Below are 18,954 nucleotides of genomic sequence, written 5' to 3'. Positions count from 1 at the left end.
TCAGGTGAGGGCCCTTTTGGTTTACAGGCGGCCCTCTCATTGTGTCTTAGCTGCTGAGAGCAGTGTGGAAAAAAGCATGTTCTCTCTTCTTCTTCCACCCTGAGGGGACCAACACTCATGACCTAATTCCCCCTCAAGCCCCAGCTCCAGACTCCATCCTGTTGTAGAGCAGGATCCCATGAGGACAGTCAGCCCATAGCAGCCAGGGATGGAGGGTCTGGGAGGCTCTTTGAGGCTGAAGGAAAGGCATGACATGGCATGGGCATACTGTAAAGAGTCGAGGGCAGAGGCTTATTACAGGACTGGCAGTGTCGCTTGGTGCCTGGTGTAGGCAGGGACTCAGGAAGGGATGTGAATGAGTGAGGCTGGGCAAGGGCTGGCTCCACTCTGCTGTTTTCACAGACAAAACAGCGTGGATGGGGAATCAAGGACCCCATCTCTGTTGACTTTATTTCATCATGGCTTCATAAATCCTTACCTGACACAGAGTAAAACTGTAATGGAAGTTATTGATAAGCTCCGAAGTATATGTTAAGTCTATTATTATTCTACTTAATTTAAAACATAAGTAAAGAATATGTCCAAGGGAAGGAGATAGCCATCTTCACATTTGGAAGGTTGTCCAAGAGGAGTGAAATTAAACCTGGATGAGGCTCTGGGTTAACATTTAGAAATCAGAAAGAGAAAATATTTAGATCACCAGAGAAGTAATCTTTTTAACAGGTAGAACTGCCTGGCAATGGGCTGAGATGCCTGGGATGAATTAAGTCCCTGAGCTACTCACTGAGTCCCTTGCTGTGTGCATGCTACACCTAGATGACTGTAGACAAAGCCATAGGAAATAAGTCTGTGGAGCCATAAAACCAAAGAACCAAAGAGGGCAGGGCTCTCTCTGCAAGAGAGCTGAGCTCACCAGGGCCCTGTCATTGCCATAGAACCTGTGCACCAGCTCTGCTCATGGGAGACTCTTCCACAGGTTTATTCAAGGCAGGCTTTCAAGGGCCTCTCCTGTCCTGTCTCCATCTGAGTGAAGCCTTGGCAGCTGTCCTCAAGGGTGTCAGAACAGGGCCTATGATACGTCCAGGCAGAGTGGCCAGTGTCTTACACACACTCCCTGCCCCAGGCAGCCATAGAACTGTCCCTCATTACTCTGAATGGAAACCCATAGCCTCCTTCCATGGGAAAATCGTTTCCTGGCAGCCCACAAGAACAAGAAAGTGGTGGAGTAAGAGGGGATATGGGGATTTTTGTCCGTGTCTCTACCCGGTTCTTTTTCCTTCCTTGTATAAAATTCACCATGCTTTGAGGCTATTTCTTTGTCATATGCTACAGTGTAATGTCACTGTCATCTGACACATGGGCTCTTTCTTCAGAACCCTCATAATTTGGAGCCCTGTTTAAGGTTAGCTGTTCTTTTCTAGCAGGTTGCATGACTCTGGCCTCGTTCTCCACACCAGAGCCTTGCATTTCCCGGCTTCTCTCATACTTGGACCTCAACACATGCAAGCAAGTCCCTGTCCAGAGCACTATTCCCTGTCTCCTACCAAACTCCAGACTGCAGTGCTTAACCCAAGCAGGCTGTCAGTCCTTCCCAAATCTTCCTGTCCTCAGAGATTTAGTTAGAGGTCAGGTCACTTCTCGGTACTTAAATACTATGTTTTTAATATTCCGTGTTTCTGATTTTTAAATAGTGTTTCCTTTATATTAAGATTACTTTCCAAGCAGGGGCTACTTTTCCTTGTGTATCTTTGTAACAGAGCCATGGCCTAGGACATAAAGGTGTTCAATATCTGCTGACTGAATGGATACACAGTTCTTGCTGCCTCTCATGTCTGGACCACCACAAGACAGAAGACAGAAGAGAAAGGGTAGACAAGTGTCACTAGCAAAACTGGTTCAAATTCCCTTTGATGCATGTCCAGTCGACCTGTGCTAGTGAACTTGGGCTCCAAGTGTAAGCTTGTCTCTTAGCTCCTGTGGTGGCTCCTCCTCTTCCCCTACCACTGCCAACGTCCTTTTGGTTTTCTCTCCATTTTCTAATGCCCTCACCTCAGTAGATCTAGTAAGTGAGTCTTGTCTTTTTAAGCTTTCCTTAACTGATTAAGACCCACAAAAGGAACACAGAGTCTTCTGTAAAAGAAGTTAGAAAATTCATGATTCATGAGTGAGGCAGCACAGTGTAGTATAGTGTAGTGTAGTGTAGTGTAGTGTAGTGTAGTATTAATAGCTAGTGTTGGGGCCACAGTCACACTCTTAGGACTCTGTTGAGGGAGGGGAAGAGGATTAACACCTGGGAGGTTCTTGCCACTCAGCATACTGTGCTGTGTTTGCGTACAGTATCCCAAGCCCACAGTGACTATGGAGTAGGCCTTGCTGTGTATGTTCTATAGGAGAGGGAGCAGAGGCTAGGGAAGGGAGAGGGCCATGTGCAGGGTCACACAGGAAGAAGGCAGCAAGGCAAAGCAAACCTAGAATAGAATTCCAACCTTAAGGCTCTTTAGCTTTTTAAAAATCCCTCCTGTGCTATTTCAGGTGAACAGGATTCTTTTTAAAAGGAAAAGTCTTGCTGTATAGTTCAGGCCTGCCTCAACCTCTCAAGTGCTGGGATTAGAACCATATGTCACCAGCTGGATTAGAACCACCATATGCCACCAGCTGGATTAGAACCACCATATGTCACCAGCTGGATTAGAACCACCATATGCCACCAGCTGGATTAGAACCACCATATGCCACCAGCTGGATTAGAACCACCATATGCCACCAGCTGGATTAGAACCACGTGCCACAAGCTGATTTGGCTTCCCATTATATTATTGTTGAGTCAGAAATGTGGGGGCTAGCTAGGAAATTAATGTCAAAGTGGCAATTTGAATGTAGAAGATCACATCATTTAAAAACCGTGACTTAGTCCTCAGAACCACTAATAGATATAATTAACAGCTGTGTATCATAGTTTTTCAAAAATTAATAGTACCAGAGAATGATATTAAAAGAAAATTAAAGCTCTCACCTGTCAACCCATTTTGGTGAAATTTTAACATATCCAAGGAAAATTTGTGATTTTTTTTTTTTTTCAAACCCCTAGTCAGGTTTTCTAGAACTGTCTGCTTAGGTAATGAGCACATGACTTATAAGATTTATACCTTGTTTAATCAAGAAAAAATACATTCATGCTTTTTTTTTATATGAAAATGAGCAAGAATAATTCTTTGCCCAGTCTACTGCCTAGACATGCAGCTCACGCTCTTTGTGGCTCGCCTCGCCTCTCAGCTCTGCTTGAGTCCACATCCACCGACCCATCCTCTTTCCTGTGGTTTGCTGCGCAGTTCAGCTCAGTTCAGGCAATAGCGTAGTCTATGCCACACCAAAGTCTTCCTCCTGAGATCTCAGCACAGCTGGGAGACGGAAACATGCATTTCATCCCAGTACTTCACAACTCGAGCTCTGCAAATGCGTGTGTGCAGGTATGTGTGTGTGTGTGTGTGTGTGTGTGTGTGTGTGTGTGTGTGTGTGTGTGCAGGCGTGTGTAAGAGGACAAGTTGAAGGGATTGGCTTTCTCCTTCCATCATGTGGTAATATAATAGGTTCATTTTATAAAATGCTTAAAGTGGACCTAAAAATGCCATGGAAGTGTTTTTCTTTGTGTCTTCCTAGCCAAGAGCAGGCTATGAGTATCCACTTCCTGTGGGCTTCAACATCCTTCAATGAGATAGTGAAGTTCCCTTAATATAAAGCTTGCCTTCTGGATTGTTTATTTCTAGATATTTTATCTTTGTTTAAAGTGATTTAAAATGATGCCACATCATAGTCTAACTCATGCTTGGCTTATTTAGTTGTTGTTGTTGTGTGTTGCACTATCTGCCTTATTGTTTCCAGTGAGTTTTCACTTGATTTGTTTCGATTTTAGATTCATATTCATGTATCTGTTAAAAAAAAAAAAAAAAAAAAAAAAAAGATCTCTTAACTTTTTCCTCTTACCTAATAAATCAGTCCTACTTAGTATGAACTGATTATAGTGAGTATCTGTCTTATTTACATTGACCTTTTTCTTTTTCTTTTTTTTTAAACAATCTTGTGTAATCCAGGCTGACCTTAAGTTTACTATGTAGCTGAGGATGACACTGAATTCTGATCCTCCTGTCTCTACATCCCAGTGTTGTGATAGTTGAACTGTGTGTCTTTTTTTGTTGTTGTTATTTTATTTATTTACATTTCAAATGTTATCCCCCTTCCGGGTTTCTCCTCTGCAACCCCCCTATCTTGTCCCCTCTTTCCCCAAACTGTGTGACTCTTTTTTTGTTTGTTTGTTTGTTTGTTTTGAGACAGGGCTTCTCTGTGTAGCCCTGGCTGTCCTGGAACTCACTCTGTAGACCAGGCTGGCCTCGAACTCAGAAATCCACCTGCCTCTGCCTCCCAAGTGCTGGGATTAAAGGCATGTGCCACCACTGCCCCGGCTCTGTGTGACTCTTATGCTCAGAATTTTTGAGAGTGTACTTGTTGTGCCCCGCCCCCAGAGCTGGATTCTGTACTGTGTGGTTGCTGCCACAGATCTGTCCTGTGCTGGGCCCATTGTGCACGTGTTTTGAGTTATCCCATCTGTATCCTCCAAACTTTTGAACATCTGAATTTAGTTCTCACCCTAACAAAAGATGGAGATTTTAGAGAACCACAGTCAATGAAGAACAATCCTGTCACCCCAAGTGAGGTGAAGCAAGGAGACTGTCCAGTGTTTCTAGCCTTCTCCTGCGACGATCCACCAGAGAGTGTGACCACGACCCAGTGGGCTGCCTGGGGACATCTGTGTGGTTCCTGGTGCATGGCAGAGGCACAGAGAGAAGTGTCTTGGAAGTGCTGGATAGAGTGCTCACGGATGTTCTCACTGATCCTCTCGAATCTAAAGGCTATCTGTCAGCAACTGCTCAGGCCTGGCCTCGTGATGGTAAAGGACAGCTGTAATCTTGCCTGCCTGTATTGCTTTTCTTTTGCTTCATATCAAAGTTTCATTTGCCTAGCAGCATACATAGCTCCCGTTTGTATCTCACAGAGTGCGTCAGGAGTCTGGGTAGGTTCCTCTGGCTTCTCTGCTCAGGGTATTTCAGAGCCAAGATCAAGGTGTTGGGCTGGCCTGGTCTTACTGGTACTGCTGGGAATTATCCACTTGTAACTTGTTTAGGGTGTTGGCAGAGGCAATCTCCATTCAGCTGTACGTCTAAGGGTTCCATTTTCTTGCTGGTTGCCAGCCGGAGCCACCTTTTCTCCTACAGACCATCCATGATCCTGCTCATAGGACTCCTCCATCTTCTGGCCAGAAATGTCCCATCAGGCCCTTCTCTTGCTTCCTGCTTCTCTGACTTTCTCTTTTGCTGCCAACCAGGGGTCCCATGGGGGCTGGGGGGAGATGCTTCTGAGAGTTTTGTGGTTAGATTAGACTCAGTGGTATCTCCATTCACTATAAACATAAAAAAAACACTGGAGAGTAGAGGACACAGCGATGGTTTTTAAATTATGCAGGCTATTGTCCACTTCAACTCAGATAAGGAAGGTGGGTCATCCTTCCCTTACAGGTTTACTCAGTTGTCACTCCTTTAGTAGGTAGCCTCTCTCCAGGGAGTATTTATGGCTGTCTACTGTGATCCCCTTTGAACCTTGCATGCAGTGTGTTCAGTACTGCTGTGCTCTACTTCCAGAGTGGCGCTCTCTAATGCTGGGGGAAACCTTTAAGGAAAATGGGGCTTTGTGGGACATCACTGAGGGCACTTCCTCGAAGGAGACTATGGGACACTTATGTGTTCCTCTTCTGTCTTTGGGTTTCCTGACTGATGGACCAGTTTGTGCCACATTTCTGCCAGAGGCCCAAAAGTGGGAAGTCGGGGGATGGACACACTTGATCATAGACCAGAATCTCCAAACCATGAGCCAAAACAGCTATTTTCTCAGTATATGTTCATTGCCTCAGGAGTTTCATCATAGTGAGAGGAAGCTGACTAACAGAAATATTTGTCCAGTGAGCTACTCTCTGCTTAATGAGTTGTCAGATCAAACAATGACTCACATTATTCCACAACAACTCACAACAATGACACTCTTTGCTGGTTGGGGGTGTTTTTGAAGGTCTGTTTATTTATGATCAACCAGAGACTAAACAGTAGGCATGTGTGAAGTCAGTGAACTTCCTCAAAACAACATAAAAGGCATAAAATAGCTATATTATAATAAAATTAACATTTTTAGAGGAAAAAATGCATTAATGAGAGGAAAGTGCATTCCAGAGGACTCACTTTTAAAGTACTTGATTGCCAGGTTCTCTAAAGACACTGGAGGGACTTCAGAACTACAGAGAACAGTAAAGGAACTATGGGAAATGAATTTATAATATAAAATGTTGGAAGATTTCATGTGTACAGAATAACTCAACAGCAGCTAAGTAGAGATAAAAATGCTGGAAACAGAAATCAAGGAGCAAAAGCCTTTTCTATGTAGGAACTGGCAGTCTCCTGTAAATGCTGCTAGTAGGTGAGCAGCTCAGAAGCCGAACCTTCCTCAGCAGCACACGGTAGCTAGACTGTGCTGTGGTCCCGCTCTCAGAGTTGAATTCAAATGCCAGCCTCTCTTATTTGCTCCTAGAGAGATGTTAGTACGCCCTTACCTTTTAAACATTCTTGTGCATAGAGTTGAATTCACACTACCTGTCTTGTGTGACAGTTTTGAAGATTACTGAACATGTGCGAGTGATTACTCAAGCTGCACAGCACACAGGTCATAGGGTGGAAATGAAATGTCTATGAGCATCCTCATGCAGGTTAAGGCTCAAAGTGGCAGGGCTCACAAACCAGGGATGCAAATTCAAACTCTACAGGAGTTTTTCTTGTTGCATTTGGTTAGTTGGTTGTTTACTTGTTTCAAGACAGTTTTTCTCTGTGTTGCATTGGCAGCCCCAGAACTTGATTTGTACACAAGGCTGGCCTTGAACTCATAGACATCCACCTGCCTCTGCTTCCCAAGTACTGGAATTAAAGGTGTATGATACTACTACCCACCTCAAATTCTGCGATTTTACTCTGTCTCTAAATCTCAAAGTCTTTCCAAATTCTCCTACTATGTGTATGGTGCTCATATGTATATATGTATGCAAATATTTCTGCCTTCATGAACATCACCATACACAGACTATTAGATGATTATTGAATTAACTGCTATTAATGATCAGATATATTATTTGTGGAGAATATATTTAGAAAATGTTGAATGGGCCTTTGTTCCTTGTGTACTCAAATTTACAGCAACAGATTTTTTTCTTATTATTTTACCTGTGTGTTGTGTGTGCATGTACATACAAGACTGAGATTAACATCTGGGGTTGTAGTTGGGTATGTAGCCATACAGTAGAATAGTACTCAGCAAGTAAAAGCATAAACTACTCCCACGTACAACAACCTGTATGGATCTCAACAACCTGTGTGGATCTCAGTCATGAATGAGCAGAGGCAGATACATTTATATTCCCTAGGACTGCTTCCACAACATTCTAGAAGATGGCCTTTGTTATACTAGACTGCTGTTTCCATCAAATGTACAGTTCCAGACGTCATCAGATTCTATCAACAGGTGTCAGAGTTGCAGAGTAATCACTTCAAGGATCTGAGTGGGTCAGAGATCCATGCAGAGCAAGTCATGTGAGAGTGGGGTGTACCCATTGCCAGTGGTAAGGGTTGGGTCTGCTGGATGGCATGGCATCTATCCCAGTGGGTCCTACACAGCCTTCTGCCCTTTAGCCTTCAGGGCACATGGTCTTCCTTTGAAGGAGATTAATTGAAATTGCTTACAACTGCTTCCACGATTGGGTTTTGCTTGTCCACTTCAGTGTTACTGAACCTCATGAGCTAACTCACAAGAGCTGCCAATGATGGAGACTCAGGCTGACTACAGAGTCACAGCAGGTAACAGTGCTATGTTCTGGAACTCTGTCCTCTGGGTGTGACATGACCGTTGCCATCTTAAGATCAGAGCATCTCTGATCTTCCAGGAGACAAGATAGGGTCCACTAGCATTCCCTTGGAGAGGGGAAGAGGATCTGTGAGGTTGCACAGGTCTAGGTCACTAGTGACACTTTCACCCCTTTCTGAGGACAAATAGGCCATAATTGGTCACTAGAGATGGGCACTTTGTTAGTTGGTGGAGCCACCTGTGAGCTGCTGTGCTTCAGTGGGTAACCCCTCACCCATGTTCCTGTGCATAAACCCAGTTAAACTCACTGCTTCACCAAGGAAGATGGGCAGAGTGGCTTCAGAGTAAGATTTTGATGCAAAGGATGTTTGTAATATAAGGCTTTTGTAAGAATGAGCTAGCCTCAGATACAATCTGTGCTTCATAAATACAGTGAAGCAACACAGTACAAAGAGAGCCTGTGGTTAGAACCCAGAAACTTGGACTCTCCTGCTCTGAGATCTGCTCTGGGACAGCTCCCTCCCTCGTGTGAGAAACAGGTGGGAAGGCATTTCCAAGGCCTCAGCTTAAATGCTTTCCGAGGGCAGTTGATGTATGCCTTGGAGAGTGTCTGAAGCCCTGTAGTGCTGTTAGACTGGATGCTGAGGCTTCAGAACTCCCGGCGGCAGGCCTGGCTATGTAAAGTGTTTACATTACAGCCCATCTATCGTGGAAAAGACTGGCATGTGTTTATAGATGGGCTTGGGAAAGTATTTAGGTCATTCTTGCAACCAGGAGGCTCATAATCAAGTTTTTATGCTTTTCCCTGGAGATGTATGTTGCCAAGACTCACTCTGAGAAATAGTGTGCCTGCTCATGCTAGACTCTCAAAGTAGCCCATCCACATCTTTGAATGAGTTGTAGTTTCTTCTAGAAAGGTAGGTTTGAACATGGCAGTGCCCTTTTTAAAAGCTCATAATCTAGCTCTTTTCAAGTTAGTGGGACCCCAATATTTGGTCTTGAGTTGAAATATTAGGAACCAATCCTACAGAGATTTTTAATACATAAGCTATCTGAAGTTACGTCTTTGATGCATGTGTACATTTTTAATTTCTTGCTTTCAGTTCCTGCAGACCAGTTCTCTTTGTACTCAGATTCACTGTAATCCCATCACGAAGTGTCGATCTTTTAGTAACCTTTATTGAAGCCACATATTAATCCACATTCCCTCACGGTAACAGACGGTTTGTATCAACCATCTCATGCAGCTCAGCTCAGGCTCCATATGGAGCTAATAAGCCATGCAATAAGTGGCCATGCATGTGCGTGTGTGTGTGTGTGTGTGTGTGTGTGTGTGTGTGTGTGGTGTCTAAAGTGAATTTCTCCTCTGCCAAAACCCAAACGACAAGGTGATTCCTAAACCCCAAAGTCTTTCTTGACCTAGAAAAATTGTGTTTAAAAATTAAAACTCAGATTGAGTGCTTGAATATGAAAATAGAATTCTCTGCTAGTAGGGGGATACTCATTCAGAAGTACACTCACTTATTTTCAAATTCCATCTCTGGAGTTGCAGAAGGAGGTACCTGCTGATGTAGTTACACTCACTTACCAGGATGTGTAAACGGGTTCATTCCAAGCCCTTAGGAGCTCCAACATCGAGGTCAACCTGTCTTACTTGGTAAATCTCACAGCAACTGGATAGGCCTCGGGATATGATGGCATACTGTAATTTTATACAAAAAAAAAAAAAAAAAAAGGAATGGGGAGGGTGGGAGAAGAAAATAGGCCCTGGAATTTGGCAGAGCTGTAGATGGTGCTGCGGTCTGAGTGTGCTCTGCTTTAGCTGTCTTTCTGTTTGCTCCACAACTATGCAGCCAGCTCCCCCCTCCAGGCTGCTCTTTTGCGCCCAGACAATGCTGTTTCTTAGTTCATGCAGGGAAACCACACCTCACTTGTCTGCTCCCATCTCCTTTATGATCTGCATGCTCTTTTCATCCCAGTCGCCTATAACCACTGAAGTTCAGAAAGACTTAATTGCTTCCAAGGCATCCTAGACCAATCAGAGAAAACTGAACTTCAGGCTAATTGAAACCAAAATTCTACTTACTGCCCTGCCTCTGAGTGGTGGCACAGGAAGGCACGAGTTACAAAAGGTGTTTATTTCAGAGCCTAATTTGAGGGAGTTAGACCCAAAGTGATATTCTATTTGCTGGTCTCTTGTCCTTCCCCTACCCAGTAGGGAGAGGCAGAAGTAGCTGGATGTAGGGACACATGGTACTACTTGTAGTCAGTGACATGGGCTTTGATGGAGCTGAAGCAAGATCCCATAAAGAAAACAGCTACTGGCTCAAACTCATCTTCATGGCTTTAACTTCTGATCCTCCTGCCTCTACCTCCCTGGTGCTCATCCTCTAAAATCAGACCTCAGGAGCCCCTATTCTCTGGAAGTAAGACTCATTGTATTGGTCAAGATTCTCTAGAGAAACAGAACTAATTATATATATATATATATATATATATATATATATATATATATATATATATATATATATTCCATATATTATATAATATGCAATTTATTAGAGTGGCCGACAGGCTGTGGTCCATCTAGTTCAACAATGGCTCCCTCCCAACAAAAGGTCTAAGAATCAAATAGTTGTTTGGTCCACAAGGCTGGGTGTCTAATCTGGTCTTCAGTATATGCCAGAATCCAGGAGAAATAGGCTATAATGCCAGAGAAGGGAATGAACAAGGACAAGCAGACAAAAAGCAAGAGCTTCCTTCTTCCATGTCCTCTATGTGGGCTACCACCAGAAGGTATGGCCCAGATTTAAGGTGGATCTTCATACCTTGAATGATCCAGTCAAGAAAATTCCTCACAGGTAGACACAGCAGCTTGGATTTTAGTAAATACCAAATGTAGTCAAGTTGGAAACCAAGAGTAGCTATGGCACTCATCGGTCTCCACAGCAGCCCAGAAGGCAGATGCTGTTGGTCCTCTTGCTGTCATAACTTGCCAGAGGGATTACATGGTAAGAAGGGTTCTGTCCAGCTGTGGTTCCAAGGACCCCTTGCCTACTGGGTACCCAGAAGGTGTGCTGGATGGGTGAGTGGCTAAGCAAGAAACCCTGGAACTTGTCAAGCCCAGTTCTGTCTCCACCTTTGTTTTTGGGTTTTTCTTTTCTCTTTTCCTTTCTCTCTGTTTTTGACAGTACCTTACCAGGGTAACTTGTTAAAGAATATGAAATTTTAAAAGCTTGAAATTATTTGACTAACTCAACCCAGGAAGAAATTTGCACATAGCTACACAGCCGAGTTGAATCTGTCACTTAGGTTCCTGACATCCACATCATGTGTCAGTATGTCCATTTCCCTGTGGTGTTATTTTGAAGCTGTTAAAATACTGTGTTTTTATCATTGCCACACCAGTCAGTCAAAACTAGCATTTAAAAGGCTTAAGCATTGTATTTCTTTTTTTTGCCTTTTGATCTGAAGTAACTCATTCCTCCCTTTGCTGATTCCCTTCTAATTAGTTAAGTAATAAGCCATGTTGAGCAAGCTTAGCCCAGCCTCGTGGTAGATGCTGTGGGATCAGACAGAAAGAATATACATGCATTTTAATGATAGTAAGGGTGTGTGTTGAGTACTTGGCTGGGCTGGATACTGGTTTTGGCCACACTGTATGCTTTGAGGCAAGAACCACACCCACTTTATATGTAAGAGGAAGTAGGTGCAGTGAGTGAGCTGGATTGCCCATACATCTCTTCAGGGAGAAGTGGGCTGAGCAGGTGGGTGTGGTATATTCAGTCATGTGGAGAAAGGAATAGTGTGCCGTATGGCTCAGCACTGAGCTGTACTTATGGAGACACAGTAAGTCCAACTCTGAATATTGATTTAAGAAAAAAGTGGAGTGCTGAAATCAGGTGCGGTGCCACATGCCTATAATCAAACACATGGGAGGCAGAAGCAGGAAATTGGGGGATTAAAGGCCAGCCTGGGCTACATGAGACCTTGTTTCAAAAAAATAGTAGTAAATGTATTGAAAGCAATGAGAGGAAAGTATATATGGGTAAACAAAGTCAAATTCTCGGATTTAATAAAAGCAGGTAAGATTGAGTGGAAGAAATGGTGAACCAGGTGGTAGTGGCACACGCCTTTAATCCCAGAACTCGGTAGGCAGAGGATCTCTGTGAATTTAAGGCCAGCCTGATTTACAGAGTGATATACAGAGAAACACTGTCTTGGAAAAAAAAAAAAAAAGGAGTGTAAGACAGTTGGATTCTCCTGTCCCAGGACCATGAACCTGCCGAAGGGGTGGTGGCAGTGGGAAATGTTAGCGATAGCATTTAGAAGGATGTCAGTGGGAGGAACAGCGGACACAGTTGCTCCTGGAGACCAGGCATTGGCATTCTTTCATTAGCAACCTATGTGTGGTACTTTAGACTACTTTACTTAGGAATAAGAGGGTTTATATAGAAACATATATGATAGGAACTATTTTTCTTTCTTGAGACCAGGTCTCATGTATCCCAGGCTGACCTTAAACTCTGTATATAGCCCAAGATGGCTCTCAACTTCTGGTCCTCCTGCATTAACCTCCTGAGTGCTGGGATTCCAGGGCTCTGCCGCCGTGCACAGTTCCCATGGTGCAGGGACCAAACCACTGCTTTGTGTGTGGAAAGTGATCAATCAGCCAGCCCTACAATACAGACATCTCTCCTGTATTCTCTATGCTGAAAACTGAAGACCTGTGTGATGGGAGAACATGGAGCTGTAATCAAGAGGCTCCATCAGGTCTGAGCAAAGAAGACACCATGTACCTTTGTGAGCCTTGCTTTCTTCATTTACAGAGGCTGGAAAGGCGGTGCATGGCCTCCCTGCACTATCAAATCCTGAAATGCTAGCTCAGCACAGTAGTGCAATGTAACAAACACTTAAGGCCTCGGTGGAGGCTTGGAGTTCCCACATTTTCATTTCTTTGACTGAAATCAGACTTAAGAGAATTTTTCACTGTGGTCTCTGAAAACAACTCAACACCCACCGTCCACTGTGAAGCCTGAGCAGGCAGTTGACTGTGTGTTGGCCCAGAGACGTACAGTTTCATGCTATTCCACATAGGTCTTTTTTTAATATTTAATATTTTTCAGTATGAATCACAGGTGAAATTTTCATGCCATGTGTAAACAATTTCACTTCTTATTGAAACAATGAATCCAGGAATGTCATTTTGGGATATCAGCCATTTTGCTTTTATCAATGTATGGAAAAAAAATGCTTTTATATTACTACAAGGAATGATGTCATTTAATATGGAGTAGATCTTCTAATTCAAGGCTAGCAAATCTCAAGAGGTGGTTTAGGTCACCCAGCTAGGTCTGAAGGAAAGAGAATGTTTTCCCCTGACCTCCCGAGTGCTGTTACCAATTTTCTCCTCAGTCAGTGGAATGGATACAGTAGAAGGAACGGCTTGTGAAAAGCAGGCCCTCACTGGTTCTGTGTGTACCGATGAAGCCTGGAGAATTTACCACTGGCTTTAGTCATAGCCAAGACACCTTCTAGTTCTAACAGAATGTTTCTGCCTTCTTAATTGATGTATGTCTTCTCTCTGAACATCCTAGACACTCACTTGTGTCATGGCATTCTCCTTTCGAGTCTCAGTTCTAGAGAGTAAACTCTTAAAGTATCACTCAGAAAATCAACTGAGTACTGGATGCTCATGGATTAAATCAATCTTTTGGTAAAGTTTTACTTAACTCTTTTTTTTTTTTTTTTTTTTTTTTTTAAGGTTTTTTGAGATAGGGTTTCTCTGTGTAGCCCTGGCTGTCCTGGTACTCACTCTGTAGACCATGCTGGCCTCGAACTCAGAAATCCGCCTGCCTCTGCCTCCCAAGTGCTGGGATTAAAGGAGTGCACCACCACTGCCCTGCTTTTACTTAACTCTTAAATTCACTTTTTCTTTCTTTTATTTTTGTCCTACTAGCATAAAACCTCAAGAGGCCCCCTCATGCTCACACACAAAACACAGTGAATGTTTATAGAGAAACCAAGGGTGCAGCTCCTATCAACAGTGACACTAATATATGTAATTTGATTTTCTTTAAGGGGCTGGAGAGATGGTTCAGTGCTCAAGAGTAGCAGTGTTCTTGCAAAGACCAGGGCGTGAGTCTCAGCACCTGTGTCTGGTGGCTCCAGGGGACCCAAATCCTCTCCCAGCTCTCTCAGACACTACACTTATGCAGATATACACAGTCACCACTTTACACAAAATTAAAAGTAAGAGGGGTGGGAAGGTGGCTCTGTGGTTAGAGCACTCACTGCTCTTGGCAAGGACCCAGGTTCAGTTCCCAGCACCCACGTGGTAGCTAACAACCTCCTGTAATTCCAGCTCCTATACCCTCTGCTGGCCTCTGTGTGCCCAGGCCACATGTGGCACACCTACATATGTGCAGGCAATATAGTCATACACATATAATAATAGTTAATCGTTTTCTGATTTAAATAAAATATTCCTATGAGGTATATCTGTGGTGTTAGAAACACTTACCAAGGTCTGGGAATGGAAAAAAAGTAGATCAAGGCCTGAGGTTGGCCATATTGTTTTCAAGTTCAAGGCGTAAAGTAATGGTAAAGAAGAGCCATTAAATGCCGAACCTCTGCTGGGGTTGATGTGGCCTTTGAACACTTAAATGTTTACTCATTCATGAGTTCATCTTCCTGAGCATTGCCTAGCATCTGCCAAAACATCTTTCAATTTCAATCTCCTTCTGTTGCAGCTGAGATACCAGCATGGCCTGGGGACTCCAGACTTGAGGCAAACTCTTCCTAACCTGAAAAACTTCATGGAGCACGGACTGATGGTCAGGTGGTAAGTATCTGTATGCCTGACTCCCACGGCTGGTGTGTGGGTGAGACACCTGCCTGCTGGGCTTTCTGCGGCCGTGAGAGAGCCAGAGAGACAAATAGGCAGCCATCTCAACTTGTAAGGTAAGCTCTGCCCTGGCTAAAGCAGCAGAGCGCCCTCTGGGGGAGAGGCAGATAATAACATAACGGGAGTCCTAGAGTGAGATGCTGAGGCAGGTGAGGCCAGTCTGACTCCTGGAAGAACAAGCAAAGAACGGAAGCCCAGGACTAGCAGCTAGAATTAGAGTCTGAGCCCCAGGGTTGCTACTAAAATGTGCCTCGTGTTTGGTCACCATGTGCTGTCTGCGGTTACAGCCTCAGCATTAAAGTGACCTGGGTGACTCGAATGAGAAGAAACTCTGGGCTCCTGAAGCTTGTGTCCTGGAGTAGTGTATTAGCAGTGATTTAGCAAATCTCGTAAGTGGGAGTAAGATTCCCGAGAAGGGGGTGTCTGGCAGTGGCCAGTCTCTTAGAAGTCACTCTGGCTTCTGAGCCCAGATGTTCTTGTATAATGTGTGGACTTGAAGTCCGACCTCCCTGAAACTTGATTTCCCCGTGTTGACCTCTGCCTCAACAGCGAACTGCTGAGGTGGGAATTATAGTACCGGCTTCATTCTCTCTTATACCATGAAGATGAGCCCTGAGGATGAGAAAAATGTCATCTTTGGTGCCCTCTGGCATTTATTTTTGTCCCATCTGACCCTTAGAATGACAGGTCTCAGATGTCTTCCTTTATAAAGACCCCTCTTAACCAAGTCTTAGCTCAGAATATCAAAATAGCTGTCAGAGCTTGATACTGACCTCAGTGCCCAAGTGCAGACAAAGAATCAAAGTTTAATGCAAAAAGAATAACACTACCTGTGTTGACAAAAGTGACTGCAGATGTTTGTGTGTCCCCTCCCTGTAACCCTGAGCCAGGCTTTCTGGAGGGTCATGTAATGTTCCATCCCTGCCTTCAAGGCATGGAATTCAAGAGGTCACCTAACACAAGCCACTTAAGATAGCAGGAAAGAGGCAGCCACAGTCCTGCCTGACGCATCACCAAGAGTCAACTCATCCTAAGCCCCAAGTGAACCTGTATCACTTACTGTGGGAGCTCTTTTCCCTCTGATAGACAGCGCCACCTCTTCCCAAGTACCCACACTTCCTGTTCTGTCTCAGAGTTTAACTTCTCTCCAGAGGCTCGTGCCTCCTTCTTAATTATTCTAAGATGTAATTGCTGTATGTCTGGACGGGGTGGAGGATGTGCAATGAACGGCATCCCTCCTCCCCCCTGACATTTGGAACCGTTTGAGAGAGAGGATGTAAGAGACAGACTAGCATAATCAAAATGTCAGTTTTATTACTGATAAAGCCTCTTGGAAAAAGTGGCTTTAGATCTGTAATAAAAAGGGTTTGCAAAGACATCACTCAAAATTAAACTTACTCTGAATGTTAGCCCAGCTCTCCTACAGAGGAGACCCTTAGCATGCTGCAGAGAGTTGTCAGCTGACTCCCTGGCAGGGTCCATGGAATGCTGAGCCAAGATGACACAGATTCTGCCCCTAAATCACCCACAGAAAAGTTCTCTAGTGAGAGAGTGCAAATGGAGGGATAGAGCCCCATGGGGCTCCCAAGCCAACAGGGAAGAGGCCTATGCACTCACCAACACAAATGTATGCAGCTCCCGCTCTTGTGGCTCTGTAAAACACTAGGCTTAATTTAGAATCTTGACTGGGAATTTTGTTTGAGTCATTTGGTTGCTTGATGATATCGAGCCTTATTAATTATAAAGATGGCATCTCATGCTGGGCATGATGGCATATGCCTGTGATCCCAGCTCTTGAGATAGGAGATGGAGGCAAGTCAGGATTCCACTGTCGTCCTCAACAAGAGTAAAGCAAAACAGTCCTTCTGCCCTTTTTTTTAAAATATAGAGTTTCATATATCCCAGGTGGCTCTGGCTGGCCTGTAACTAACGCTCTCAAATGTGTGATTACCAAATGTCATGGCATATGCCTCAGAAGTTGAAAGTCTTCCTCAGCCAAACACTGAGGCCGGTTCCGTCTACATGAGACCTTGTCTCAAAAAAAGAAAAAGAATCTCCATGTCTGATTTTGGTTGTAACATGAGCAGACACAGTGAAGTTGTAACAGCCTCACAATACAATAAGGACCTTTCTTCCTCCTGCCCTCTGGAGTGGTTCATGTGGGATAGGGCTCATCCTTGTCTTAAGAACAAAAGCTCGGCAGTTTTTGTTCATTGAGGGAGCGCCGGTTTGATGTTGCTAATGATTACAGGACTGTCTGTGTTCGGGTCCTTGCTAAACTCACTCTGATCTGATTGTGTTCTATCAATGTGCCTGCTAAGCTCTGTGCCAACCTCAAAGGACACTGTCCTGAATTATCCTGATTGATCGGCATGCATGTAGCCTCTGACTTTGCTGGCAACTCCTGCCTTCCTCTCCCCACCCCTCTTACTCATCCTGTCCTGACCACCAGCATGAGAGAGAAACAGACAGAAAGACAGAGACACAGAAAGAACACAGCGAATTATGCCAGCTGTACACATAGGGCCTTCTGAGATGCCTACAGACAGTCTACGCAAAATACTCTCCTCAGGCCCTCCTCCTGCCCCTCCCTACTTTACTCACCTCAGGCCCTCCTCCTGCCCCTCCCAACTTGCAACATTGTCTTTTCAGCAACTCGTTCTAAGGCTCAGAGAAATAAGATGACTGTGACTGTGAGTGTCACTGACCCCTGACCCTGTAGCAGTAAAAGAGAGTCTCAGTCTCCTGGCACGGACATAGCAAAACCATTAAGCCCGAATGTAATGTTTACACAGTGCCCGTCCATGCCAGCCATGGTGGTGCAGTAACAGGAGCGTGCGGTAATGGCCACTTTCTGATCTCTAATTAGAACTGGGCCACTGTTTTCAGGACACTACTGTACTGGGAAAGTGAATGCTCCTGAATAATTCCAAGTCAAGACCACCGCAGGAGGCCAGGCTCCACAGCCTAAACAAAGCTAGAGCAAGCTGGTTCAGCCTCAGGAAATTCGAGAATTTCCCTAAGCCTCTGTAGACTGGGGATCCCCACCCTAACCCCATCTTGTGCTCTTTAGGGCAAAGGCCAAACAAACTCAGCTCCTTGGGGAGACTCTTAATGTCTCAACTCCTAGGGGAGACTTAACATCTTGTAGGAAAGGAAACACTTGGTTACTGCAGTGGTTACCCTTGGCAGACAGGTTCTGTGGAGGCGCTGCTGTCTGTCCTGTTGGAGTTCAGGATTGCAAGTTGGCGGAGGATCCGTGGGTTCATTGAATTCCTTGGGGAAGCATCCAAGTTATATGACGGCTTTTTTTTTGTTTGGTTTTGTAAAGAAAAGACAGTGATAAAGGCTCTTTTAATGAGGTGATTTTTTTTTTCTTGTATATTACAGAATTCTTAACTAATAGTGTCAGCCTCCACCTGAGCAATCCTAAAGTAAGCCCTTTCTCTTCATGCTTACTGTGGCGTGGCCGTGGTTCTCACTGGTTTTTGACAGCTCTTTCCCAGGTGACCCCTGTTTTCCCATCCTAGTGTCAGGGACCCAGCTAGAGCTGCCAGGTGATGCCAGTTTGGCGAGCAGAATTTCAACTTAGAGCCCTATCCCCAAATGCTCTGCTTAAAGACACCTGCATACCATCCGGGCACCCCTTTCTCCTGTTCTCTTCCCACTACAAAGTGGTGTAAGAGTCAAGTCGATGGGCATGTTCAGAGCTGCTTCAAGGGCTAAGTTATGGTCAGGGAAGAAGGTCCTTGGAATCCGAGGCCAGTGACTGCCATATGACGATTTGCCCAGCACAGAGCTGGAGAGGGATGTCTGCAGTAAGGGCCCTTGCATATTCGTCTCCCTGGCCCTCCCATCTGAACGGACCCCAGACATAGCACACACATTACTGACCACAATGCATCCCTTTAACACTCCTACCTCTTGGAACAGTCCACCCTGCCCTGTGCAGATGTTCCCACAAATTAAGGTGTAGCCCAGGCCACCAAGCAGAGGGCAGATGTGGGACAAAGGTGTATTCAGAGTCATCTCATGTGGAGAGCTGCGAAGCACCACACCTCAAAGATGGCACTGGCCGCCGCCCCCCCGCCAGTCTGATG

General features: G+C 44.6%; 1 protein-coding gene across 2 annotated transcripts in view; it reads left to right on the top strand.

Moving 5' to 3' along the window:
* Uvrag (UV radiation resistance associated) overlaps positions 1-18,954 on the top strand; it is a 298,170-nt gene that overhangs the window by 259,759 nt on the left and 19,457 nt on the right. For both annotated transcript variants that reach the window (XM_031387482.1, XM_031387483.1), the window contains exon 14: positions 14,700-14,791. In XM_031387482.1, the coding sequence (XP_031243342.1) occupies positions 14,700-14,791 (92 nt within the window). The remainder of the gene's footprint in view (positions 1-14,699; positions 14,792-18,954) is intronic.

The sequence above is a fragment of the Mastomys coucha genome, unplaced genomic scaffold, assembly GCF_008632895.1.
Source record: "Mastomys coucha isolate ucsf_1 unplaced genomic scaffold, UCSF_Mcou_1 pScaffold21, whole genome shotgun sequence".
NCBI lineage: Eukaryota > Metazoa > Chordata > Mammalia > Rodentia > Muridae > Mastomys > Mastomys coucha.
Note: the sequence above shows the minus strand (reverse complement) of the source record. Positions and strands in the feature narration are given on the sequence as shown.